Source organism: Pituophis catenifer, unplaced genomic scaffold, assembly GCF_029215685.1.
Source record: "Pituophis catenifer annectens isolate HBS135680 unplaced genomic scaffold, rPitCat1.0.hap2 SCAF_3, whole genome shotgun sequence".
In the NCBI taxonomy this organism is placed as follows: domain Eukaryota; kingdom Metazoa; phylum Chordata; class Lepidosauria; order Squamata; family Colubridae; genus Pituophis; species Pituophis catenifer.
Genome location: NW_027256883.1, coordinates 12,252,914 through 12,280,150, shown reverse-complemented (window position 1 = coordinate 12,280,150; position 27,237 = coordinate 12,252,914). Strand labels below are relative to the sequence as shown.

Here is a 27,237-nt window from a genome sequence, read left to right as displayed (position 1 = left end):
TGGAGAAGTGGTTGGGGCAGAGACAGAGAGACATAGAGAGGGGGAGAGAGAGAGACATAGAGAGATAGAGAGAGAGAGGTGGGGAGGGAGGGAGAGAGAGATGTCAAAAGGGTTTTGTGGTTCCCGGTGTTTTTTAACAACCGGTTCTCTGCCCTAATGACCGTCTGGGTAGGTGTGGCTAAGGGATGGTGGTCATGTGACTGGTGGAAGTGAGTGACGTCGAGTTGGCCACGCCCACCCAGCTTTTGTGGCTCCCGGTGTTTTCATTTCTGTGGGAAACAGGTCCAAATGGCTCTTTGAGTGTTTAAGGTTGCAGACCCCTGGACTAAACGACCTCCAAGGTCCCTTCCAACTCTGTTATTCTATTCTACCCCAAGATATTCAGTTGTTCTATGCAAAGTAGGATCTTTAATCTAGAGACTATTTTACCAGCCAATGTATTGTTTGTTTGTATTGCAATAAGCTGCCCAGAGTTATTTACTCTGTGGTAAGATGAGTGGCCAATAAATTTTTAAAAAGGTAAAAGTTTCCCAACCAGTCATACCCAATTCTAGGGGTTGGTGCTCATCTCTGTTTCTTGGCTGCTGGAGCCACTGTTGTCTGATATTGCTTCTGTGGTCATGTGACTAGCATGGCTATATACAGAGGCACATAGAACTCTGTTACCTTCCCATCAAAGTGGTACCTATTTATCTACTTGCATTTGCATGCTTTCGAACTGCTAGGTGGGCAGGACCTGAGGCAAGGAATCGGAGCTCAACCCACTTGTGTGGCACTCAAATCTCAAAACTGGTCCATCAGTTTTCCATCTGACAAGCTCAGCATGCTCCTTTGATACATTTTACAAATAAATAAACAAATGATGAGGCCTATGCAGTATCTTCACATACATTCAGGATTCACACTCTGCATAGTGTGCACTTGCTTTATGCACTTGCTTACTGCATAAAGGAATAGCACGAATAGGTAGTTAGCCCTCAAGTTATGACCAGTCACTTAATGACAGTTCATATGTATGCTGGATCTACCTAGGGGCTTATCACCCTTCTACCCGTGGCCCAGCTTTGAGTGTTCAGAAACAGGGCTGCATTTACAACCATTTGCAGCATCCTGCGGTCATATGACCAATGTCTTAGGATGGTTTTGCCCAAACCTGGCATTTCTTTCCTTTTTTCAGCAAAACCATGCCCCATAGTGAACCATTCATCCACTTAGTGGTCCTTAAGCGAATATGACATTAAGGACTGTGGTGCTGTTTTACAGTCACCATGTTTGCTTAATGTTGGCTCAGCCTTCCCTCCTTCCGAGGTCGGTAAAACGAGGACCCAGATTGTTGGGGGCAATAGGCTGACTTTATAAACCGCTTAGAGAGGGTTGTAAAGCACTGTGAAGCAGTATATAAGTCTAAGCGTTATTGCTATTAATGTTAACATATTTAATAGCTGAAACAGTAAATGTTATAATGGCCCGCAACACGCAGCTGGAATTGATTGATTGGAGAGTGTGGACTCCTGCACGAGGCAATCTATGTTATGATTGGTTGTCAGGGGTAAAGGAGGTGTTTCCCTTTTTCCCGCCTTTTTTTCTTCTGGGTGCCGTTCTGCTATTTACCTGACAATTTACCTCATGATGTAGTGAAGTGACTATCTTGTTTGCTGCAAATATAAGTGTAAAATATATTTATTTATATAAAACTACAAATTCATCTCAGCACCCTTGACTCCATTTGGACACTGGCTGTTCAATTCCCTGACACTTAATGACCACTGCAAACATGGTTGTAAAATCAGGCGGTGATTGTTTTATGATTGTCACAATTTATGACCCTGATGGGCAGGCTCCATTACGGTTGTATGTTGAGGACTAGCTGTATGTTGAAACCTCAGAGGCTGGAAAAACATCTAACCTTTTCTACCCATCTTGGTGAATAGTTAAAAAAGGACTTTAGATCTTTTCAATTCAAAGCTTAGTCCAGTCACCGTCTGCCTAATCCCTACCACATGGGGTTTTTTTAGCACGGAAATGTGTGGGAGGGAATCAAATCTCAGATGTCCCAACTCCAAAATCAGAACCTGGATTTTTGAATTGGAGAGAGACCTTTGAAGCATTGCTAAAAGCAACTTTGGATGAGCCACCGCTGGAAAACTGTGCGGCTGTGGATGCCACGGACCCCTTTTAAAGAAAAAGAAAAAAAAAAGCTTGTTCTAAAAAAAATTAAAACATATTTATTTATATATTTATTTCATATATAAAAGAAATTAAAAAAAAAAGGAAAGGAAAGAAATCACAAGGAAGATGCAGGCTTATGGCAAATCCGTCTTGTCGGCGGCTTCTGCTTGGGCAGCTGACTCGGACCCGCCCGGAGTTAGTAAAGTCCGCCGATTGTAATGACCCTTAATGATGCCCGAATTATTGTTCTCATTTAAAATTTGCTTCTGCTTTTGCCTGTTCAGAGATTGCACGAGCCCCAGCACGACAGCAGCTAAGGAATATTGTCCTGTTAGTTTTCTTGGTTGCATGGTCAAAGGGTTGGGCTGGACTCTTTCCAGGAGGAAGTAGGTTTTGATTTTGCCTTCTTGCTCGCTGATGCCCTTGACGTAAATCTCTCCCCGATAGTCAAAGGCGAATCCCCGGTCCTTCAAGATCAGATAGGTGTCCTCAGGCACTTGTATTCGGCCACTAATTCCAGTACTGTCCATTCGACTAGCTAAATTAACAGTTTTGCCCCAGATATCATACTGTGGTTTCTTAGCACCAATGACCCCAGCTACAACTGAGCCCTGGCTGATACCTAAAAAGAAGAAAAAAGCAAATTACGGTTATGGTACAGAGCAATCCTATGAAATTTGAGGTCTCCAGTGAACCAGCATTGCATATCGGACATTAATACAATTGAGCGAGTCCAGAGATATTTCACAAGAAGAGTCCTCCACTCCTCTGCTCGCAACAGAATAGTTTATGCCACCAGGCTTGAAATTTTGGCCTTAGACAACCGTCTTCGGTCTGACCTAAGCGTAGTACATAAAATTATCTGCTACAATGTCCTACCTGTCAATGACTACTTCAGCTTCAGCCACAACAATACACGAGCACACAATAGATACAAATTTAAGGTAAACCGCTCCAAACTTGATTGCAGAAAATATGACTTCAGCAACAGAGTGGTCAATGCCTGGAACGCACTACCTGACTCTGTGGTTTCTTCCCCAAACCTGCAAAACTTTAACCTTACACTGTCCACTGTTGATCTCATCCTATTCCTAAGAGGTCTTTAAGGGGCGTGCATCAGCACACCAACGTACCTACTGTCCTTGTCCTACTGTCCCCATTTATTCGTATCCATTTCATGTATTCATAATCATGTTTATACTTATATCTGTTATCTAATACATGCTTGACAAAATAAATAAAAGAATAATCAATCAATCAATCAATCAATCAATCAATCAATCAATCTAACTATATTGTGACGACTTGCTTGCTCACATCAAGGGGGAAGTAACTTTAGGTTTTCAAAGGAATGCATCTGTACGTTTCGGTGACATTTCTACCTATGGCAAGCAGCACTGAAGCGATTCAATAAATAAAGGCTTTCTTTTCAGCTGATGGGAACCCTGCTCATCTGGGACACTGTGGAGGTCACTTAAAAACGTTCAGCAGATACCTACCAATGCGAAGTTCAAAGTTGTTAAAAGAATGCTTGTTAATCTCTTGAATGCTTTCATTCAATGCAATGGAGAAATCTGCCAGGGCGCATAAATGGCCCCACTTATCTTCACACTGCTGAGGAATGAAAGACAGAATCAATGCATCATGTGTGTTGGCTGATCAGCTGCTCCATCAAAATGGAGCCACATTCTGAAACAGTTCAGAGAATTGAAGTTAAAGGTTGCAGAATATTAGTCAGGAGAGAAGCTTTTCTCTTTTTGGAATACCACAATATCGCAACACCACAACAAAGAGAGCTTTCTTTGAAACATAGGAAGATTCTAGTCCTCTTCGGTTCATCTATCTAATTTGTCCTTGGATGCCATTTTATAATAGAATAGATTAGAGCAGAGTAGAGCAGAACAGAACAGAACAGAATATTGGCCAAGTGTGATAGACACACAAGGAATTTGTCTCTGGTGCATAAACTCTCAGTGTACATGCAAAACAACAAAGTAATTATAATCATAACATCCAAGTAACAATAATCATAATAATGATACCAAGAAGAGAAGGTAGTGGAACAGTTGTGAAGGATAAAAATAATGCAGCCACACTACACGGGTAAATATACTTAGACATAAGACCGTTTTTGGGGAATTAGGTTTCTGAAGAAATATTAAAGCAAACAACCCCTCTGCGCAATTCACAACTCTGCTTTATTAGGATCTCAAACTGGCAAAGAGTAAGAGATGGGACCGGAACAAAATATGCAGCTCTACCCCACATCTGCTTACAAATCTTCCTTCGTCGGTGTCTTAAATCAATGACGAAAAAATAAGAAATGGAAAAAATGAAAAAAAAAATGCTGGCAATAGAAAAGTATTTGAAATCCATAGTTGGAAATCTATGTAGCTCAGATTTCAACTGTTGAGTTCTTGGTGTGCTCCAAGCTTGTTGTTTCCTATATGTTATCAGGCTAGGTGACTTCATTTGTGTGAGGGAGAGTGGAATTTGTGGGTTGTTTATATACAATGCTTTGCCCTGCTAATCTTGGTTGGGCTGTGACTTCCTTCTTGTCCTTCTATTGAAACAAGACAAATATGTGTTAGAAAATCAGATTAGCTCCTTACCTGTTTTTCAGGCGATAGCCCTGATACCGCCATATATGTGCTTCCAATGGTTTTAATTTTCTCAATATCCTGAAATCGTTCTTCACCTAATAACTGAAAACATGGATTACAAAGTCATGGTTATGAGTTATATTCTTGCTAAATGATTTCATTTTACATCCTTCACCCCAGGGGTGAAATCCAGCAGGTTCTGACAGGTTCTGGAGAACCGGTAGCGGAAATTTTGAGCATGGGGATTTTGCTGTATCTTTTCCCTGGAGTGGGGTGGGAATGGAGATTTTGCAGTATCCTTCCCCTGCCATGCCTACCAAGCTACGCCCACCAAGCCATACCACGCCCACCAAGCCACGGCCACAGAACCAGTAGTAAAAAAATTAAGATTTCACCACTGCTTCACCCTGTGATTTATTGCTTTTGAGTAATGGACAATATAGGCAGTCCTTGACTGATGATAAGTGCTGGTAAGTGAGACAGTTGTTAAGAGAGTTTTGCCCCATGTTATGATTTTCCTTGCCACAGCTGTTAAGTGAATCACTGCAGTTGTTAAGTTAGCAACACGGTTGTTAAAGGTGGCTCAGTGGCTAGGACACTGAGTTTGTCGATGAGAAAGGTTGGTGGTTCGTATCCCTAGTACAGGTCTCCTGCGTGAGCTGGGGGTTGGACTAGATGACCTCCATGGTCCCTTCCATCTCTGTTACTGTTATAGAATCTGGCTTCCCCATTGACTTTGCTTGTCAGAAGGTCACAAAAGGGGGAATCACATGACCCCAGGACACTGCAACCGTCATAAGTATGAGTTGGTTGCCAAGTGGCCGAATTTTGATCACATGACCACATGGGGAAGCTGCAACGGTTGTAAGTGTGGAAAACGGTCACTTTTTTCAGTGCAGTTGTAACTTCAAAGGATCACTAAACAAACTGTTGTAAATTGAGGACTATCTGTATTGTATTGACCCAAAAGAAAGATGATCAGTAAGCCTGAAGGATGCCATTCCCCTTCATAAAAGGAAGAAGAGCTACAAATAATTATTAACAGACAAATTGTTGCATAGTACTTACTACCCCTATTGAGTCTGAAAGCAATAGTGAAAAATTCTCTCTCTTTTTTCAATGAAAATGTGAGAGTCAGTTTGATGTTGACTGGAAGCTCAGGATTACAGTATGTCTTCTACATCCCATTGTCAGGCCTGGAAGCCATCTTTTTTCGTTGGGCCTTCAGGCCTGCCACATTTATTACTGTGGGAAACTGGGAGGGGGGAATTGTATGGAGCCAGGATGATATGTAGGCAAAATAACATTCCTTTCTCTGAAAGTCAGGACATCTTGCCCTGCAACTGGAGGTCTGGAACTGGGAGGCATCTCCAGTTGGGACGGGGCTTGGATTAGACCATTTGATGGACATGTGGATGCAGGGGGAAGGGACTTGGACTTTCCTTTGGGTGGGGAAAACCTGGAAGCGTTCAGATTTGGGTTTTCCCAGATGTGCCAATATGACAACTCTAATAAAATGTAATTTTGAGGAAACTTAAGTCTCAGAGTTTTCTTTCATTTGGGGGTGTTACTTGGAACCATGGCACCCATACTGACCAAAATCATAGATCACGGACCATAACCCTCAATGAAAAAAACCTTCCGTTTATAGTTGCCCAATTCAGGCTGATCATGAGAAAAGTAATAACGATAAACTTGTGCACATCTGTGCATCCTTGTGTAGCAATCATCTTTCCACGCAGATGTTACCAGGGAGGTTTTCATGAGATGTTGGAATATTAGTGTTGCTCGTTGTTACAATGAGGGCTTGTGGCGGCTCTATTTTGTTGCTTATGAGCTTCGTTTAATTATTCTGTTGGTTGGGTTTATTGCCTGGTTTTAATTGCATTGCGGTTTTTATGCTTTAACCTTTCAGCAGCCCATGTAGGTTGCGAGAGAAATAAATAAGGAACCCGGGGTCTTTTCTATAATCCTGCAGAACATCTAAACTGGATGGGGAGGAACAGGCTTCGGCTCAACCCTTTCAAGACCGAGTGACTGTGGATGCCGGCGTCCCGATATAGCCAGCTGGTGCCATCGCTGGCTATTGGGGGCGAGTCATTGACCCCCACAGAGGGGGCTCGCAACTTGGGTGTCCTCCTGGACACACGGCTGTCTTTAGAAGAGCATATGACGGCCCGAGGGGGGGCGTTTTATCAGGTTCGCCTGATACGCCAGTTGCGCCCCTTTCTGGATCGGGACTCCTTATGCACAGTCACCCATGCCCTTGTCACATCTCGCCTGGACTACTGCAACACTCTCTACATGGAGCTCCCCTTGAGGAGCACCTGGAGGCTCCAGCTAGTCCAGAATGCGGCCGCGCGGGTGATAATGGGAGCGACGTGGCGCTCCCAATTAACACCTCTCCTGCGCGAGCTGCACTGGCTCCTGGTGGTCTTCCGGGTGCGCTTTAAAGTGTTGGTTCTCATCTTTAAAGCGCTCCATGGCTTAGGGCCAGGGTACTTATGAGACCGCCTGCTGCTACCGATAACCTCCCACTGGCCAATACGCTCTCACAGAGAGGGCCTCCTTGGGGTGCCGTCAGTCAAGCAATGTCGGCTGGCGGCCCCCAGGGGGAGAGCCTTCTCTGTGGGGGTACCCGCCCTGTGGAATGAGCTTCCTCCCGGAATACGACTGATCCCGGACCTCCGGACCTTCTGTAAGGCCCTGAAGACTTATTTATTCCAGCAAGCCAGCCTAGCCTAAAGGGTTTTTAATGGGATTTTTAAAATTTTATAGACTTGGGGTTTTAAAATGGGAGGCCGATTGATTTAATCTTTTTTAATTATCTTAATTTTTGTATCGTATGTATTTTAATTTTGGCTGTTCACCGCCCTGAGTCCCCTTGGGAGAAGGGCGGTATACAAATATAATAATAATAATAATAATAATAATAATAATAATAATAATAATAATAATAATAATAATCATCATCGTGGTTGTTTCATTAAATTATGATGCCACTGGACCTTTGAGATTTTTTTTGATAGTATTCAATGAAGAATGAGAGAACTATCATCTCTTTCCTGACCTTGAGAGAATTGTGTCCATTAATTGTCTTTTATTTTTCAATCTAGGCAATGTTTCTCGACTTTGGGAACTTGGAAGATGTGTGGACTTCAACTCCCAGAATTCCCCAGTCAGCATGGCTAACTGTGGAATTCTGGGAGTTGAAGTCCACACATCTTAGAATTTCCTAAGGCTGAGAAACATTGATCTAGGCTCTTTCCTAGGTAGACATTGAAGTTGGATGGTAATTAATTGGCAGATAATGAGGAAAATCAAAGCAGAAATCTATTTCTAAGGCTCTTTAGAATAATTCAAACGAATACAAGTATCTTATGACCACAAATGAGCCCAGAATTTATGTGGCTAAGTGAGAAATTTGTGAAGTGAGTTTTGCCTCCGTTTTACAACTTTTCTTGCCACATTTGTTAAGTGAGTCGCTGCAGTTGTTAAATTAGCAACATGGTTGTTAAGGGAATCTGGGTTCCCCATTGACTTTGTTTGTCAGAAGGTCTCAATACATTGCTTCTGGCATTCTTTTTTCAGCTTTCCTAACCCATATCCTTGTTCTTAATTGGATTATAGAATTGAATAGAATAACAGACTTGGAAGGGACCTTGGAGGTCTTCTAGTCCAACCCCCTGCTTAGGCAGGAAACCCTACACCACTTCAGACAAATGGTTATCCAGCATCTTCTTTAAAACTTCCAGTGTTGGAGCATTCACAATTTCTGGAGGCAAGTTTTTCCACTGATTAATTGTTCTAACTGTCAGGAAATTTCTCCTTAGCCCTAAATTGCTTCTCTCCTTGATTAGTTTCCACCTATTGCTTCTTGTCCTGCCCTCAGGTGCTTTAGAGAATAGCTTGACTCCCTCTTCTTTGTGGCAGCCCCTGAGATATTGGAGATATTATCCTAGCTGCTTTCCACCATCTACTCAAGCTGGACTCATCTCCATCCTGGAAATCAAACTGTGTGCCTCAGAATTAAAAAGAGATTAGCTGCTAGCTAAAATGGCACAAACGCAGAGGTTAATGTAATCGATTGGCTGACAAAATGCCAGGGCCTATTGGCTTGGCCAGCTGTTCCTTAAATCTCTCTCCCTCCCTCTCCGGGTCCTAAAGGTTGCAAAATTACCTCGTCGAAGTCAGCGATGATTTCGTTCAGCAGTCGTAGGCATTCCACGCCCTGGTTGTTCATTTCGGTCTGGGAATAGAAGTCGGCAAAACCGGGGATAGAGGCAAACATGACGCCAACAGCATCGTAGGACTGAGAGTAGAGATCCTAGAAATGATGAGTAGAGCAGAGGAGAAAAAAAGATGCCGTTAAGGGACATTTTGGAGGGGGAGAACATGGGCATTTTTTTCTTGCTGTTAATATGTGTTTATTTTGAGCGGCGTGGTGGCCTAGAGGTGAAGATGTTCGCCTACCACTCGGAAGGTTGAGAGTTCAGTCCTAGGCAATGGCAGATGTTTCTCTATTAGGGAGCTAAGAGAAAATATCTGCTGCGAACTCCGTATAGGTGTCACGAAGGGCATCCGGCCAGTAAATGCTCAGCTCCACCCGGACTCAACCCCGAATTAAGGATTACAGGGTTGCAAAAAGGAAAAAGAAAAGTGCTTATTTGTTTGCTTTAGGTAGCTGCTTATCTCATTTGACCAGGATGGTATAAGATATCCTCCTTAAGTAGAGGGTTGGACTAGAAAACCTCCAAGGCCCCTTCCAGTCCTATGATTCTATCTTCTGTGTTCACCAAGGTGATACTTAGTGATATAGGAAGATGAAACCCAAACAAACAATAGAACTGTCCATAAAAGAATATACTAAAAAGCAGGGGTGAAATCCAGCAGGTTCTGACAGGTTCTGGAGAACCGGTAGTGGAAATTTTGAGTAGTTCGGAGAACCAGCAAATGCCACCTCTGGCTGGCCCCAGAGTGGGGTGGGAATGGAGATTTTGCAGTATCCTTCCCCTGCCATGCCCACCAAGCCACACCATGCCCACCAAGCCACGCCCACAGAACCGGTAGTAAAAAGAAATTGGATTTCACCACTGCTAAAAAGCCAAAATATATTTAGAGGCTATAAAAAAAAAATCACATCATCATTACAACAATCATTGAACAGCCAATGGTGCTTCCTCAACCTCCCAACCACAGTTTCTGTAGGAACATCTAGGCTTTAAGATGTTATGAAATGTCAAGAGTTGGCACTATCCCGATCTCCAGGAGAAGGCTGTTCTACAGGGCCAACTTGCAACCTTGCTTGCAGAAGAGAAGCCATTTATTTAATTTGCTCATCAATCTAACCTTCAAGAAACCACGCTGGTTGGCCTGAGGTTCAATCTTACAACACATGGTTAAACATCCAAGAAGAATTAGGAATTTGTTTGGGGGTTAACCATCTAGCACTGATAATGCTACCTATCATTGGGTAGTGAAGCATCTACAAGAAAACCACCAAGCTCAGAGAGCCTTAAGGAGCCCACGGTTGAACCCGGAGCTACAAAAATTCTCTTCTGTTGGTAGAACAGTTTGTTTTTTGCATACACATTTCTTGATCGTGATCATGTGGGAACTTGTTGCTAGCTTCCCAGGGCAAATGCATCTATATTTAGAATCTATTGCTGGTAAGCTCATGGTTGGGGTGCTGATCCTTATACAAACAAAATAGCATCAACCAGGAACAGGGATGAGGGTACTTGGTTGAAATATTCCACATCGCCATCAGTAAATAACCGCAAAGAACAGAAGATCACAAACACCAGTGAGTGTGCACAGTGGCTATTGAATGTTGTATGAGCATGCATTGTGAGTAGAGTAGAGTAGAGTAGAGTAGAGTAGAGTAGAGTAGAGTAGAGTAGAGTAGAATAGAATAGAATAAGAGTTGGAAGGGACCTTGGAGGTCTTTGAGTCCAACTCCCTGCTTAGGCAGGAAACCCTACACCACTTCAGACAAATGGTAATCCAACATCTTTTTAAAAATTCCAGTGTTGGAGCATTTACAATTTCTGGAGGCAAGTTGTTCCACTAGTTAATTGTTCTGTCAGGAAATTTCTCCTTAGTTCTAAATTGCTTCTCTCCTTGATTAGTTTCCACCCATTGCTTCTTGTCCTGCCCTCAGGTGCTTTGGAGAATAGCTTGAGTCCCTCTTCTTTGTGGCAGCCCCTTAAATATTGGAACAGTGCTATCATGTCTTCCCTAGTCCTTCTTTTCATTAAGCTAAACATACCCAGTTCCTGCAACTGTTCTTCATATGTTTTAGCCTCCAGTCCCCTAATCATCTTTGTTGCTCTTCTCTGAACTCTTTCCAAAGTCTCAACATCTTTTTTGTACTGTGGTGACCAAAAGTGGATGCAGTATTCCAAGTGTGGTTTTACCAAGGCTTTGTAAAGTGGTACTAGTACTTCACATGATCTTGATTCTATTCATTCGCGGAAGCAGAGAGTGCGTGTGTCCGCTGCTCACACAAATGGAACTGTGTGCGTGCACCTGCCACTCACATGCCCCCCCTCCTCACCCCCTAGGCTTGGCCCCCAAACTGGAAAGGTTGGGGACTGCTGCCATGGCCCACAGCTGCATAATGGGTGGAGAAAAAACAGTGAAGTGACACCCTCTTTCCCCAAATTCTCAGACTGTAAAGAAGACAGCGGGAGATTTGTACTTTCAGACTTGCAAGATTGTGACAATGTGACCTTACAATTAGGTAGAATTAGCTCATGTGGCCCTGTCTGGCCTACTTGGGAAATCTGACAAAATCTAATTTTAGTTCCCAAAAAGGCAGAGTCCAAGAATTAACATCCTATAAAACACCTGACTCCCTTACATAACTGCGGATTAAACAGGAGCTGCCCACACATCTGGAGAGGCTGGGAAAGGTTGAAATGCAATCTGTTTGCAGTCGCTTGTTTTATTGATTCGGAAGCTTTCATGCGGCGAGCCTTAAGCCAATCTGTGCAGAAAGGAAAGCATTCATTTCCCTATTCACTTCCCTGGGGAAGAGGGAGGTTAGCATATTACGTAAATAAGTGTTTACTGTATTGAACCTTGAATGATCCAGGCAGCTGATGCAGAAACTCTCTGCAGGTATGATTATTCAATGTAACAGCAGGAGGGGGAAAAGCCTGGGTGGGTTGGGGTGGGATGCTGGGGAGAGAGATCAAAGGCAGCGTTACAGAATTACTCTTGCAAATAGCAAGTATGCTTTCAGTGCTAAGAACACATGTGGCCAGGGGTGGGCTGCTGGGGGTTCGCAGGGGTTCGGGAGAACCTCTAGTTAAGATTCTGTGCAGTTCGGAGAACCCCCAAATCCCACTCCTGGCTGGCCCCGCCCATCCCATCCCTTCCAGGAGTCCCCACCCAGCCAATTTTGGATGCAGGTAAGTGCAGGGCGCGTGTGGAGGCTTGGGGAGGGTGAAAAACGGGCCTACCGGAAGTTCGGCAAGGTCAGAAATGGGCCTGTTTCCAGCCTCCAGAGGACCTCCGGAGCCTGGGGAGGCCGTTTTCCCCCTCTTGGAGACTCAAGGAAAGACTCCGGAGCCCGGGGAGGGCAAACACCCCCCCCCCCCGCTGTGTTGCAGGGGGCCAACTAGGCCACGCCCACCATGGCCACACCCACCCAGCAACCAGACAGAGAACCCCTTGCTAAAATTTTTGAAGCCCACTCCTGCCTGTGGTTTACCATAAGGAAGCAGGTGATGTCTTCTACCTATATACTGTAGCTACTTCAGAGGGCAGGAAAGAGTTAATATCGCAGGCTTGGAAGGGACCTTGACAGCTTCTAATTTATTTCATTTATTTATTTCTAAAATTTATCTGCCACTCATCTCATATCTAGTGACTATGGACAGTTTACAACATAAAAAAAAACATAATTTAATCCTTTGCCCAGGGCAGAAATCTGGATATCATCCTGGACAAACTGTGGCCCAACCTTTTGATGGTTCTCAGTTCTCCTATGTCTATAATCTGTAGGTGCTTCCGATACAAATAACAAAATGTCATTTTGCTTGGAATAACCAAGGAGACCACACCCTTATCAATACTGGCAAGGCAATTCCCATATATAAATGGAGCAAACCCCACTCTCACCAGACTGATGATGTTACCTAGTTGGGTAATGAAATGTCTGCAGGCAAACAACCAAGCTCAGAGAGCACCAAGGATTCTACTGTCCAAACTTTGTCTGAAAATGTTCAAGAATGGAACCCCCATAAACTCCAGAAGGTGGGCTATTCCAATATTTATAGAGGATTCCCCCCCCCTTTTTAAAAAGGATGTGTTTTAAGGTACAATGACAGAATGTTGACAGCCTGATAAAGATTCTCTTTTCCTCCCCTGCATCAAGACAGGCCAATTTTGAGTTTTTTCCTCAACCTTTCCTGTCTTTCTGGGTTAAGCTGATGTTTTGGCAAAGGGTGCCACATTACTTTCCTCAAGGCGCTATCCATTCTTCTTGACAGCCTGCCAACCTTTATTATTAAAACCAGAAAGCAAACTCTAAAAAGAAGCTTAGCTTTTTTTGCCATGTCCATTACTAGGACCCAGTTCTTACGTACTTCATTATCTCGATCCTTTTCCAGGAAGTGACGGGCCACGTGGCTTGGCAGGATATTGCGTAGCATATTTTCGTTGTGTTCTCTTAATTCCTTCATCTCGTTGATTTCTTCTTTGGCCTGGCCACGCCACAGAAAGTCAAGCCTTGCTGTGTATTCAAGCTGCAAAGACAAGAAGGACTCTTACATATGTGCTAGTTGTTCCCGACTCTAGAGGGCGGTGCTCATCTCTGTTTCAAAGCTGAAGAGCCAGCGCTGTCCGAAGACGTCTCCGTAGTCATGTGGCTGGCATGACTCAACGCCAAAGGCGCACGGAACGCTGTTCCCTTCCCATCAAAGGTGGTCCCTATTTTTCTACTTACATTTTTTACATGCTTTCGAAATGCTAGATTGGCAGAAGCTGGGACAAGTAACGGGAGCTCACCCCATTATGCGGTATTAGGGATTTGAACCACTGAACTGCCAAACTTTTGATCGACAAGCTCAGCATCTTAGCCATTGAGCCACTGCATATCGGTACTCTTAGCTTCTTTTTAATTGAACGTGGTCCATCCTTAAGAATAGGCATCTAAGAGAAGTGTGGGTAGATATCAAATCAATTCTAGGCTGACCCAGTAGAGAAGCACCAACTTCTATATTTGGGCTTAGAAACAGTCTGGCCCTTAATGAAACTTGGTTCAGAGATGTTCAAACTAGACCAGTGATGGCTAACCTTTTTGCCGTCGTGTTCCAAAAGTGGGGGGAACGCAGGGGTGTGTGTGCGCGTGCGTGCCCACACCCATAATTCAATGCACCCCACCCCCCGTGCATGCGTGCGCAAGCCACCCCACCCTCCCCATGCTTTTGGCCTGGTGGGCCCGGTAGGCCTGTTTTTCTCTCCTCCCAGGCTCCAGAGGCTTTCTTGGAGCCTGGGGAGGGCGAAAATGGCCTTCCCCACCCTCCCAGAGGCCTTCCGGAGACTGGAAACAGCCTGTTTCCTGATTTCCAGTAGGCACGGAAGGCCCGAAAATCAGCTGGCCGGTGCATGCATGTGCGCTGGAGTTGAGCTACGGCAACACTCGAATGCCCACCGATATGGCTCTGCGTGCCACCTGTGGCATGCGTGCCATAGGTTCGCCATCACGGAACTAGACTGTTGGGGGTGGTTTGTAGACTATCTTCAAAGACAAACACAGATCTAGTATATTGCAGGGTAAGAGAAGATCAGGCAGAGTTGGGTGATGGAGTGAAGTGCATCATCAGCTTAGAGATGTTACATTGCCACAAATGCTCCAAGTTCAACTCCTCTTGAATGTTGTTGACTTTTATCCATGATGCCAATTTGGTGTTGAGCTTTAGTTGACTAGATCTTGTTTATGGGCTTGTGCAGTGAATCTTGCTGAACTACAACTTAATGTATGGTCCTGATCCTTTGTGTCTGATATTAATCTAGTCAACTAAACATTTGGGATCAGAATCTTGGGGCATAAGGAAATATATTTTAATTCATTCCTCTAAACATTAGCCATTTCCATGTGTGTGTTTTTTTTTCTTTGTAAAGTAAAAGTCAATTGAGAATCTCCATTGTCTATGGAGATTCTCTCTCTCTCTTTTTTAAAATAATTTTTATTGAGTATTTTACATTTTAAAACCGAACACACAATAGCAAAAGAAATAAGAGACAAAAACAAAAAACAAAAACACGCACCCATCAGACGTTAAAATACAATACTAACAACAGATATATACAATTTTACAACTTTCTGCATCGACTTTTGTCTTTACTCTTAGCTTTTATCCTCCCGCTCCTTCTCTTTATTTTTAAATATTCGTAATTAACTGTTTTGTTAGCAGGATCATTATTTACATTTATATCCAGTATGTTGATATCAAATTTCACTTTATATTCTTATTTCTTAATTTGATTTCTGTTTTCCAACCATGTATAAAACCTATTCCACACTTTATAATAATCCGAGTTTTCTCTTTCTTTGATCTCCATCATTAATTTATCCATTTCGGCGCATTCGAGGATTATCTTTATTATTGTTTCTTCCAATGGTGTATTGGTCAACTTCCACATTTGCGCTAGAGTAATTCTGGCCACCGTTAGAATATACAATATAATATAATAGAGATTTTTTTCCATTTCTCTATCAATCATTCCTAGGAGGAGCATCTCTGGTTTAAAATCTATCTTTTGGAGTGTAATCTCTTCCAACCACTCTGTCTATAGAGATTCTCAGTCATCCAGATTGTCCCAAAGGTGTTTTTTCAAGAAGCAACTGGACTTCCTGGTTTTTCTTTGAAGATGTTTCACTTCTCATCTAAGCTTCTCATCATTCTTCAGCTCTGAGTCCCCACCATCCAGTCAGAGCTGAAGAAACTTCTTGGATGAGAAGCGAAACATCTTCAAAGAAAAACCAGAAAGTCCAGTTGCTTCTTGAAAAAAACACCTTTGGAAAAGTCAATTACGGCGGCCAGATTGGCTATAGCACAATTGTGGAAAACAGATTGTATGCCAACAGATCAGGAAGTAATACAAAAAATGTATACATGCGCAGAAATGGATAAGTTAACTCTAGAATTAAAAGATAAGGAAGACTCAAAATATTTTATAGTATGGAACAGATGGTATAAGTGGATAAACCAAAGGAAAAAAGGGTAAAGATAAGAATTAGAGGAAATGCCAAAAAAAAAAAAAAAAAGCACCATCAGATAGATAGTAAAGGTAAATAAGTCACTGTTTGTAGATTTGTATATACGTGTTTATACAATTATATGTACTTAGTTTGTTAGTGTAATTATGGATCGAAAATGTAAATTTTAAGAGAGAGAAAATTTGTATATTCTCTCTTTTCGTTTTGTTTGTTAATATTTTTAAATTCAATAAAGTTCATTTTTAAACTTAAACAAAAAAGAAAAGGGAAAAAAAAAGGAAAAGTCAATTGAGTCAATTTTTCTTTCCTTTTAGCAGTAGGACTTAGACTTATATACCGCTTCACAGTGCTTTACAGCCCCTCTCTAAGCGGTTTACAGAGTCAGCATATTTCCCCCAACAATTTAAGTCCTCATTTTACCCACCTCAGAAGGATGAAAGGCTGAGTCAACCTTGATTCTGGTGAGATTTGAATTGCCAAATTGCAGGCAGCAGAAGTGGCCTGCAGTACTGCATTTTAACCACTGTGCCATCACGATTCATTTTAAAATGTTCCCTGGGGATAAGCTAGAGAGGAAAGGGTTAAAACTCTTCTCCCTCTCTGAAAAGATCCTGATATGGATCAACACGGCTGCATAGGTACTTTGAAGTAATTAAAATTAGAACAGAAGTTGCACAATATGTAATTCATGCTCCCGATCTCCGCACTTTCCGCGCTGGCCTGAAGACACGGCTGTTCCAGCAAACTCCCTGATCAACTACGAGGTTTTAATTTTGGGGATTTTAATTTTTATATTGGTTTTAGGTGTTATTGTTGTTGTTTTGTTTGTGTGAGTCGCCCCGAGTCCTTCAGGAGAAGGGCGGCATATAAATTTTAATAATAAAATAAATAAATAAATAATGTAATGTGCAATTTGTCCTTAAGAATAGCCATCTAAACCAAAGTTTTAAAAGACATCAAATGAATTCCAGTGTGAAAACTTATAAATGTCATTGCACCAATCATGGTGCAATGTCCTTTGAATCTCTGGATGTGTAATTTAGCAAAAAAAAAAAAAACCCATGGGCATCATTGCACTTTTACTGCACTCCATGTTAAACTAACCTTTTGTGCTGGAGTCACAGTTTAGTTATTGGCTGGACGAAATGAGCTGAAGATAAACAAGGAGTAACAGAGTAACAGAGTTGGAAGAGATCTTGGAGGTAACAGATTAACAGAGTTGGAAGGGACTTTATAGGTCATCTAGTCCAACCCCCGCCTAAGCAGGAGACCCTGCACCATTTCTGACAAATGGCAGTCCAATCTTTTCTTGAAAGTCTCAAGTGATGAAGCTCCCACAATTTCCAAAGGCAACTTCTGTTCCATTGGTTGATTGTTCTCAATGTCAGAAAGTTCCTCCTTATTTCCAGGTTGAATCTCTCCTTGATCAGTTTCCATCCATTGTTTCTTATCTTGCCTTTTGGTGCTTTGGAAAATAGCTTGACCCCCTCCTCTCTGTGGCAGCCCCTCAAATATTGGAACACTGCTATAATCTCTCCCCTGGTCCTTCTCTTCACTAGACTAGCCATGCCAAGCCATTCTTCATATATTTTAGTCTCCAGTCCCCTAATCATCTTGGTTGCTCTTCTCTGCACTTTTTCTAGAGTTTCAACATCTTTTTTATAGTGTGGTGACCAAAACCGAAGGCAGTATTCCAAGTGTGGACTTACTAAGGCTTTATGGAGTGGTATTAGTACCTCCCTTGCAGGGGTGAAATGCTCCAGGTTCGGACCGGCTTGCCCGATCCGGTAGCGATGGAGGCGGGTGGTTCGGAGAACTGGTAGCAAAAATCCCTGTCCCCCCCCACATGCCCAGCTGAGCCGCACAATCATCAGAGGCTTTTTTTTTTACTTTTAAAAGTATTTTTTCTACAACTTCGGCCGAAAAAATGCTTTTAAAAGTAAAAAAAAAAAAGCGTCTGATGATAGAGAATAGGTTAACTGTTAACCCCCCCCCCCTTTTCTTTCTGGCAGACCCTCAAATATTGGAACACTGCTACCATGTCATCCCTAGTTCCTTTTTTTCACATACCTAATTCCTGCAATTGTTCTTCGTATGTTTCATCCACCAGCTCCCTAATCATCCTTGTTGCTCTTCTCTGCACTCTTTGTAGAATCTCAACATATTTTTTAAATATCGTGGTAACCAAAACAGGATGCAGTATTCCAAGTGTGGGCTTACCAAGGCATTATAAAGTGGTATTATCACATCACATATTATTGGGGGAGATGGGTAATGCTTATTTATATACCACCAAATGTGAAGACATTTGAGTGCTAAAGTTAACTGGAATTTCTGGGTATTGCGTCCATAGAAATATTGCCTTTGTCCTTCTTATATTTGATACCATCTGTTGTGGCTCCGTTACCTGATCCTGTGTCATTGGCAGGAGAGGACTCTGAGAGTGAAGGAGAGGAGTTGGCAAGGCCTCCCTCTCCAGGACCCTCCTCTCTGGCAATGCCTTCGGTGTCTGCCGAAGGTCAAGAGATAGGGGCCAAGCACGTCCACGCAGCCACAGGTGGACAATGATGAGGGAAATGAGTCTTGGTTGGATCCTCGGCAGCGTCGCAGAGATAAGCGCGTGCAACAGAAGAAAAGGCGTGCCAGAGATTAAGCTGAGTCACTGGACCACACCCCACAGGGTATAAAAGGGGGTGAGGTGGCCATTCAGACTCTGTGATGGACAAAACTAACTACTATCGAGTCACATTGCATCTTTGGAAACAACATTATCGGCCTTGGATTTATTTTACGAACTGGACAATTCTTGACTGTGTATATTTTGTTTGTGAGTAAAGTTCTTGGCAAGCAGCTACTGGGTTGCTGCCAAGCTTCTTATCGGAAGAATTGGTTGTCTGCCAGTTTATTTAACCCCCGGCTGTCTGTTTGTGTGCGTGTGTGGGACGGGGACAGAACACCATCCCTTTTTCATATGTTATATTTCTGATTCCTAAGCAGAGATAAATGACAACTACAATGCTTAATGACTATGTGCCACAATAGATGTACAAAAACATAGGTCTAGTGCAGTGATGGCTAACCTTTTTGCCGTCACGTGCCAAAAGCGGGGGGAGCGCAGGGGGTCATGCATGCGGGTGCCCACACCCATAATCCAATGCGCCCCCCCATGCATGCGCGCACGACCCCCCCGCATTCTCCCCACTTTTGGCACACGATGGCAGGGTGGTGTTGTGACTCTGACCCCCAAGGCCGACTTATCGGAGGGAGAAGGCTCCGAACATGAAGGAGAGGAGTTGGCCTGGCCTCTCTCTCCAGGACCCTCCTCTTTGGCAATGCCTCAGGTGTCTCCCAAGGGAGAAGAGATTGGCCAGGAGCCAGGTATCTCCTCACTGTCGGACAGTGATGGAGATAAGTCTTGGCTGGCCAGCGTCGGAGAGACAAGCGTCAGCGTCAGCGTCGCCAGCGTCGGAGAGACAAGCGCACGCAGCAGAAAAGGAGGCGTGCCAGAGATTAAGCTGAGTCACTGGACCACACCCCACAGGGGATAAAAGGGGGTGAGGTGGCCATTCAGACTCTGTGACAGACAAAACTAACTACTAATGAGTCACATTGTATCTTTGCAACAACGATATCTGCCTTGGAATTAATACGGACTGGACTTGACAATTCTTGAACTGTGTGTATCTTGTTTGGCTTAATCTGTCGGAGGAACAACCCCTCCCTTTATGGATAAAGTTCTTGGCAAGCAGCTACTGGGTTGCTGCCGATCCTCTTATCGAAAGAATTTGTTGTCTGCCAGTTTTATTTAACCCCTGGATATCTGTTTGTGTGCGTGTGTGAGACAGGGACAGAACAGGTGGGCACGTGTTCTGCCCCAGCTACGGACCCCAAAGAACACAGCACACAGGCTGCTGACAGGCTACAACAGCCCGGTAGGCCCGTTTTTCGCCCTCTCCAGGCTCCAGAGGCTTTCTTGGAGCCCGGGGAGGGCAAAAACAGCCTCCCCCCCCCCATCCAGAGGCCCTCCAGAGGCTGGAAATGTCCTGTTTGCTGACTTCCGGTGGAACAGGAAGGCCCAAAAATCAGCTGTGCACGCCGGAGCTGAGCTAGGGCAACACTTGCGTGCCCACCGATATGGCTCCGCGTGCCACCTGTGGCACGCGTGCCATAGGTTCGCCATCACGGGTCTAGTGCATTACGTTTTTTTAACCATATCAACTTCTCCAAGCATGCTGACTGGGGAATTCTGGGAGTTGAAGTCCAGGCACCTTAAAGTTGCCTAGGGTGAGAAGCACAGGTGTAGTGGTTAAAGCGTTGAGCTAGGAATAGAGAAATGTGAGTTGTAGTTTTGCCTTAGGCACAAAGCCAGCTGGGTGACCTTGGGCCAGTCAATCTTTCTCAGCCCTAAGAAGGAGGAAATGGCAAACCACTTGCAAAGTCTTGCGAAGAAAACTGCAGGGACCTGTCCAGACAGTTACTAGGACTCAACATTGACTTGAAGGTTTCCCCCACCAACATATACAACATACACACAGATACATACAAACATACACAAACATACACACACATTTATCAGGGAGACTCCATACCACATGAAAACTGAGGGGAAAATGCTTGTCAGACATCCCTTGTCCAGTTCATAACTGGAATAAGTGGGGAGCAAAAAAACAGTACCTTATTTATGAGATTTTCACTGAATATTTGTTCTCCCTTGGCAATTTTTTATTGTCTAACAAATGGATAGAAAACCATCTCTCTTTAAAGAGCCACGAAAGTTTTACCAGACACTATTTCAGATCATTATGTGCTCTTTAAACAAAGTTTAAACAAAATGAAATCTCTTCCAAGTTGAACTTGACTTCTGGTGACTTTCATAGACACGTCCATGTTGTTTTGTTTTTGGCAACACAAAAGTGGTTTTCCATTATCCTTTTCTGATTCCACCCCCTTTTGTTACTTTATGTAGTTTACAAGCCTGGGGCCATCCAAATACTGACCGCATAAAAACCTTCTTATGCTATTGAGATCCATTAAGGTCTAATAGATGTTGCCAGCTAGCTAAACTTCCTTCTTGTTTGTTTGGAAAAATATTGTAGGTTTATGAGTTCCTTTTTGCTTTAGTGTAACTTGATTATGTTCCCAGACACCAGAGTGCAACAAAATGATTTTAGAAGCATATAATATTTAAGTTCAAAAGCCACTGCTTCTATTTCCCAACGACTGTTTCAAAGGATATCTGATTTACCACAAGGCTAATGAAGTCTAATACAGTCCTTGTTAAACATTATTTTTTAAAAAATATAAATTGAGGACTTTGCAGAAGACATCATGCAGACCTATTGACTGTGGGAGAAGAGACCTCTAGAAGAAATTACATTATGGTGGGGAAAAAAGTGCCAGTCTCAGGATTTTCTAAAAACAAATTAAATAAAAGTTTCTCATTAAGGATGAACCTGAAACCAAAGCAGGAACAAAAATAGCAGACTGAATAGAAGATTGCAGCTTGAGTGGGAAATCTGACAGTTGTTTGCTATGAACTCCCTTTGTGAATTATGGGTAGGACATTTTCTCCCTCAAAGGACTGGCTCGTTCCATTTGAGAACGCTTTGAAAACATAGAGCAACGTTCAGTAGCTAAAAGCTCTGATAAATCTCAGCATGGATAACAGCCCGAAAGAATCTTTTGCACCTGATTGTTCCTCTCATGAGAAATTCATTTCCTCCAGTTCTTTTTTTCACAAGAAGGAGAAAACGGTATGAGCAAATATCTCATTTTTAAAATGATTCCCTTGGGTCAAGCAGCAACATAGGCCAACGTTTTTCAACCTTGTCAACTTTAAGAGGGGTGGATTTCAACTCCCAGAATTCCCCAGCTACCCTCTTAAAGTTGTCAAGGTTGAAAAACACTGACATAGTAAAGGTAAAGGTTCCCCTCGCGCATATGTGCTAGTCGTTCCCGACTCTAGGGGGCGGTGCTCATCTCAGTTTCAAAACCGAAGAGCCAGCGCTGTCCAAAGACGTCTCCGTGGTCATGTGGCCGGCATGACTAAACACCAAAGACGCACGGAACGCTGTTACCTTCCCACCAAAGGTGGTCCCTATTTTTCTACTTGCATTTTTTACATGCTTTCGAACTGCTAGGTTGGCAGAAGCTGGGAGCTCACTCCATTATGTGACGCTAGGGATTCGAATAGTTGAACTGCTGACCTTTCGATCGACAAGCTCATCGTCTTAGCCGCTGAGCTACTACATCCCTTACTGCCATCTTTACCACCATCCTTTAATTTTTCTGGGCAGTGATGCGGAAATCATTTGCCCTTCTTCTCTCCATACTGGGAGGTTTTCCAATTTCCTAATCTAGTCCACAGCCTGTTTTTCCCAGTTGCAATATATGGCTGTGAAAGTTGGACCACAAGGAAGGCTGAGCGCCAAAGAATTGAGGCCTTTGAACTAAGGTGCTGGAGAAGACTCCTGCGAGTCCCTTGGACTGCAAGGTGATCAAACTGATCACTCCTAGAAGAGATCAACCCTGACTGCTCTTTCGAAGGTCAGATCCTGAAGAGGAAACTCAAATACTTTGGTGACCTAATGAGAAGGAAAGACTCCCTGGAGAAGAGCCTAATGCTGGGAACGATTGAGGGCAGAAGAAGAAAGGGATGGCAGAGAACGAGGTGGTGGCTGGATGGAGTCACTGAAGCAATCGGTGTGAGCTTAAATGGACTCCAGAGGATGGTAGAGGACAGAAAGACCTGGAGGAATGTTGTCCATGGGGTCATGATGGGTCGGAGACGATTTCGCAACTAACCACAAAGTCCACAGCCTGAGGATTTCATGATGGTCTCACATCTAAAACCAGGTCAGATCCTAACCGTGACTTAACCGTGTGGGCCAAGTCATCATGGAAAGCGGTTGACTAGATTTTATTTGGTTCTTGCAGGATGTTTGAAGAGAGAAACTACTGTAGGTTTTCTCGGCCTTCAGTGAGATTTTAGCTTATTGGCCATTCAATTCCTGCCAAGATTTTATACCAGGAGCCCTGGTGACACAGCGATTAGAATGCAGTATTGCAGACTGACTCTGCTCACTGTCAGGAGTTTGATCCTGACCAAGGTTGACTCAGCCTTCCATCCTTCCGAGGTCAGTAAAATAAGGACCCAGATTGTTGGGGGCAATATGCTGACGTTGTAAGCCAATCAGAGAGTGCTGTAAAGCACTATCAGGTGGTATTTAAATCTAAGTGCTATTCCTTCTCCCTATATTCAGAGAACGGGCAGGGTGGAGTGGGAGGCAAGTGCCAAAATATGTGTCACAGTGTCAACTTTTACCCTTTGCAACCTTACCTGTGATGCTGCCACTTAAAGAAGAAAGAGTAGAGCTTACATTATGACTTCACGAACCATAATTTGTCATGAAGGTACCACTGCAGACCAGAGATGGAATTTAGCAGGTTCTGACCAGTTCTGGAGAACCGGTAGTGGAAATTTTGAGTAGTTCGGAGAACCGACAAATACCACCTCTGACTGGCCCTACCCCCATCTATTCTTTGCCTCCCGAGTCCCAGCTGATTGGGAGGCAATGGGGATTTTGCAGTATCCTTCCCCTGGAGTGGGGAGGAAATGGGGATTTTGCAGTAATCTTCCCCTGGAGTGGGGAGGAAATGGGGATTTTGCAGTATCCTTCCCTTGGAGTGGGGAGGGAATGGGGATTTTGCAGTATCCTTCCCCTGGAGTAGGGAGGGAATGGGGATTTTGCAGTAATTTTCCCCTGGAGTAGGGAGGAAATGGGGATTTTGCAGTAACCTTCCCCTGGAGTAGGGAGGGAATGAAGATTTTGCAGTATCCTTCCCCTGCCACGCCCACCCAGCCACGCCCACCAAGCCACGGCCAAAGAACCGGTAGTAGCAATTTTTGAATCCCACCACTGCTGCAGACTATACTGGATATCTATACAATTAGTCCTCAACGTAGGGCCACAACGGAGCCCAAAATTTCCATTGCTAAAGCAAGACAATGAAGTGAATTTTGCACCATTTTACGACCTTTCTTGCCACAGTTGTTAAGTGAATCACTGCAGTTGTTAAGTTAGTAACGTGGTTGTTAAGTGAATCTGGGCTTCCCCATTGACTTTATTGGTCAGAAGGGCGCAAATAAGTACATGCCAGTTGCTAAGCAACTAAATTTTGATCACGTGACCACAGGGATGCGGCAATGATTGTGAGGAAAAACAGCCGTAAAACACTTTTTCCCAGTGCTGTCATAACTTTGAATGGTCACTAAACAAATGATTGTAAGTTGAGGACTACTTGCATATCCCATTTCTAAATATGTGATATAATCCCTTCCTCCTATATTCTTTACCTAACATTTTCTAAATTAAAACAGGCCCAAGAATGGCCACTCTGGGTCATAAAAAGAGTCGCTCCCAAAAGTTATTTCTGGAAAGCCTGCACTTCTCTAACTTTCTAAGAGTTTTGAAGAAAATCTGTAGCATAAAATGGACAGATTAGAAATCATTCCATCTGAAGTATCTGTTGGAGAGTCGGTGCGATGCAACGAAAAATGGGGCGGAGCTTTAACGGCATGATTGTGGCTGCCATCTTGACTTTTTTGACCTACACCCTTTGACCTACACCCAATCCCATATGTCAGGGGTGTCAAACTCGATTTCTGTTGTGGCCCGTCAGCGGACTGTGCGGATTGTAGCTGATTCGGACAGCGAGGAGGCTGGTGTGGTGTTGTGCCAGCAGCCTGTGCAGCTGGCACCTGAGTCAGACAATGAGGAGGCTGGAGAAGATGTGGTGCCAGAGGCAGGGATTCAGCCAGGACCTTCAGAACCTCCAGAAGCTCCTTTAAGTGAAGAGGACGAAGAGGAGGAGCCACTTCTCAATGCACGGGCGCGCAGAGCTGCCAAAGGCAGGAGTGGCTCTTCAGGAGGAGGTCTCCTCGAGAGTAAGGCTTGGGGCTAATTGGCCACTCCCTTAGCCTATTTCAGGAGGAATGCCAACTGAAGCAAGTTGTAGGGAACAACTTTAGTTCACTCTACTTCGCGTCTGGATTCTCTGCACATTGCTTCTGGGCTTTCTGCCAACCTTCGTAAGATTGTGATTACTTTATCTTTGGTTTCTTGTAGGCTGTTAAGAAAGCTTATTAACAGCCTTTGTTTTGAAAAAGACTGAGTTATTTTAGTAAATTAAGTTTTGTACAAACTTTGTGTATGCTGTGTTCTTTGGGATCCGTAGCTGGGGCAGAACAATTTCACTGAGAGCTGCATCAGGGTTGTGTTTGACCTCACAGGGCTGGGTGGGCGTGGCCAGGGTGGGCGTGGCCAGCTCAAGATCACTCATGTCGGGGGCGCCTGTGGTGGCCTGGGCGGGGTGGGGGAATCCACTGTCTCCAGCGGAGGAAGGCGAGACCAGGGAAGGCGCCAAACCCTTATTCTCCAGAGGAGCCTCCCTGTCTCTCTCAGGCCACATGGAGGACCCCGAATGGCAGTGCAGGCTGTCCAGAGCCCTAGGCAGCAGAGGGCAAGTGCCCAGCTTGGCTGTAAGCTCCCAGGCCACTGGGACCCCTCAGTCCCAAGCTCAGTTTTCGGCTGCGACAGCCTCCTGCAACAGTCTGCCAGCGAAAACGGAGCTTGGGAAGGCGGTGCGTGGCCCTCCCAAGCTCCATTTTTGCTGGCAGAGGCACCGCGGGCTGGTCCTTCGACGTTTCCAGGGCAGGGGTGGGTTCTAAATTTTTTTAATACCAGTTCTGTGGGCGTGGCTTATTTTGTGGGTGAGGCTTGGAGGTCATGTGACTAGGTGGGCGTGGCTAGCTGGTCAGAGTCATTTCTGGAAGGTCCTCGCACTTACGACCAGTCCTCGCACTTACGACCCGACTCATTTGTTTGCTTTTAACACTGATCAGCTGTAGGGCGGCCCTTTGAAGCCCCGCGGCAAGAGTTTAAACAGTTTTTTTCCCTCTAGTCATCAGCTGGGACTCAGGAGGCAGCAATAGATTGGGGGGTGGGACCAAATAAAAGGTAAGAATAACGGGGGTGGAGGGGTGGGGGGGAGAACTGGTTCGGTGACGTCATACCGTCACCGCTACCGGCTCTGCCGAACTGGACCGAACCGGGAGGAACCCACCACTGTTCCAGGGAGGCCCTGCGGGCCAGAACTAAGCACCCCGCGGGCAAGATATGCCTTGAGTTTGAGGCCCCTGCCATATGTAAATAAGATATTAGCTTCCTGCAATTTTAATTTTTTTTAAAATCCTTTTTTCTACAGATCCCTAACAGGAAATCTGCCAAATCTTGTAGCATCTGTGCGCCCTTGGATTTTGTGTTCATTTTGAATTTCCCAACTAGAGCAAATTGAAATAGAGACAGATAAGATGTTCTGAAACAGCTTTCTATTTAAAAATATTTTCACAGCAATAAAAAAAGAAGCTGCATGGACCTGGCTGCGTGTGTTCATTTTAATTGGCCCTTTCATTAAGGTTAATCAGGTCTTCAATTATTGAAGGTCATAAAATACTCTAGACTGATATTTAATTATTTGCTTCAAAGGGGAGCCGTGATTGGCAGGTTCTAGCAGAGCAAAGGGAGATATTTTCTGCCGGGAGAATGTGCAAATGGAAAAGAAACATTTGCCTTACCTGTTGGCCGTGATAGAACACAGCTAACAGAAACATGGCCATGAGGAGCAAGGAAGCTTCTTTCGTCCCCAGGAAATCCGTGCTATAAAGAGAGGGGGGGAAAAAAAGAGAATGAGGAGGCGATTAAAAACAAAATAGAGAAGGAAAGCTTAAACTAAAACACATTTTCTATTGTTTTGTTTTGTTCAGGTGTGAAAGTGGGCTGGGTAATTTTGGGCCAATAGAATAGAATAGAATAGAGTAGAGTAGAGTAGAGTAGAGTAGAGTAGAGTAGAGTAGAGTAGAATAGAATAGAATAGAATAGAATAGAATAGAATAGAATAGAATAGAATAGAATAGAATAGAATAGAATAGAATAGAATAGAATTCTTTATTGGCCAAATGTGATTGGACGCACAAGGAATTTGTCTTGGTGCCTATGCTCTCAGTGTACATAAAAGAAAAGATAAGTTCATCAAGAATCATAAGGTACAACACTTAATGATAGTCATAGGGTACAAATAAGTAATCAGGAAACAATATCAATATAAATCGTAAGGATACCAGCAACAAGGTTACAGTCATAGTCATAAGTGGGAGGAGATGGGTGATGGGAA

The 27,237-nt window shown here is 43.9% G+C and overlaps 1 protein-coding gene across 1 annotated transcript in view; it reads right to left on the bottom strand.

Moving 5' to 3' along the window:
- Nucleotides 1-2,303: 2,303 nt before the first annotated feature.
- Nucleotides 2,304-27,237, bottom strand: part of ADCY8 (adenylate cyclase 8) — a 164,787-nt gene continuing 139,853 nt past the window's right edge. Inside the window, exons 13-18 of the mRNA XM_070942014.1 lie at nt 26,642-26,723; nt 13,370-13,528; nt 8,953-9,099; nt 4,782-4,874; nt 3,669-3,783; nt 2,304-2,791 (exon numbers count right to left, since the gene is read on the bottom strand). Coding sequence (XP_070798115.1) covers nt 2,304-2,791; nt 3,669-3,783; nt 4,782-4,874; nt 8,953-9,099; nt 13,370-13,528; nt 26,642-26,723 — 1,084 coding nt within the window. The remainder of the gene's footprint in view (nt 2,792-3,668; nt 3,784-4,781; nt 4,875-8,952; nt 9,100-13,369; nt 13,529-26,641; nt 26,724-27,237) is intronic.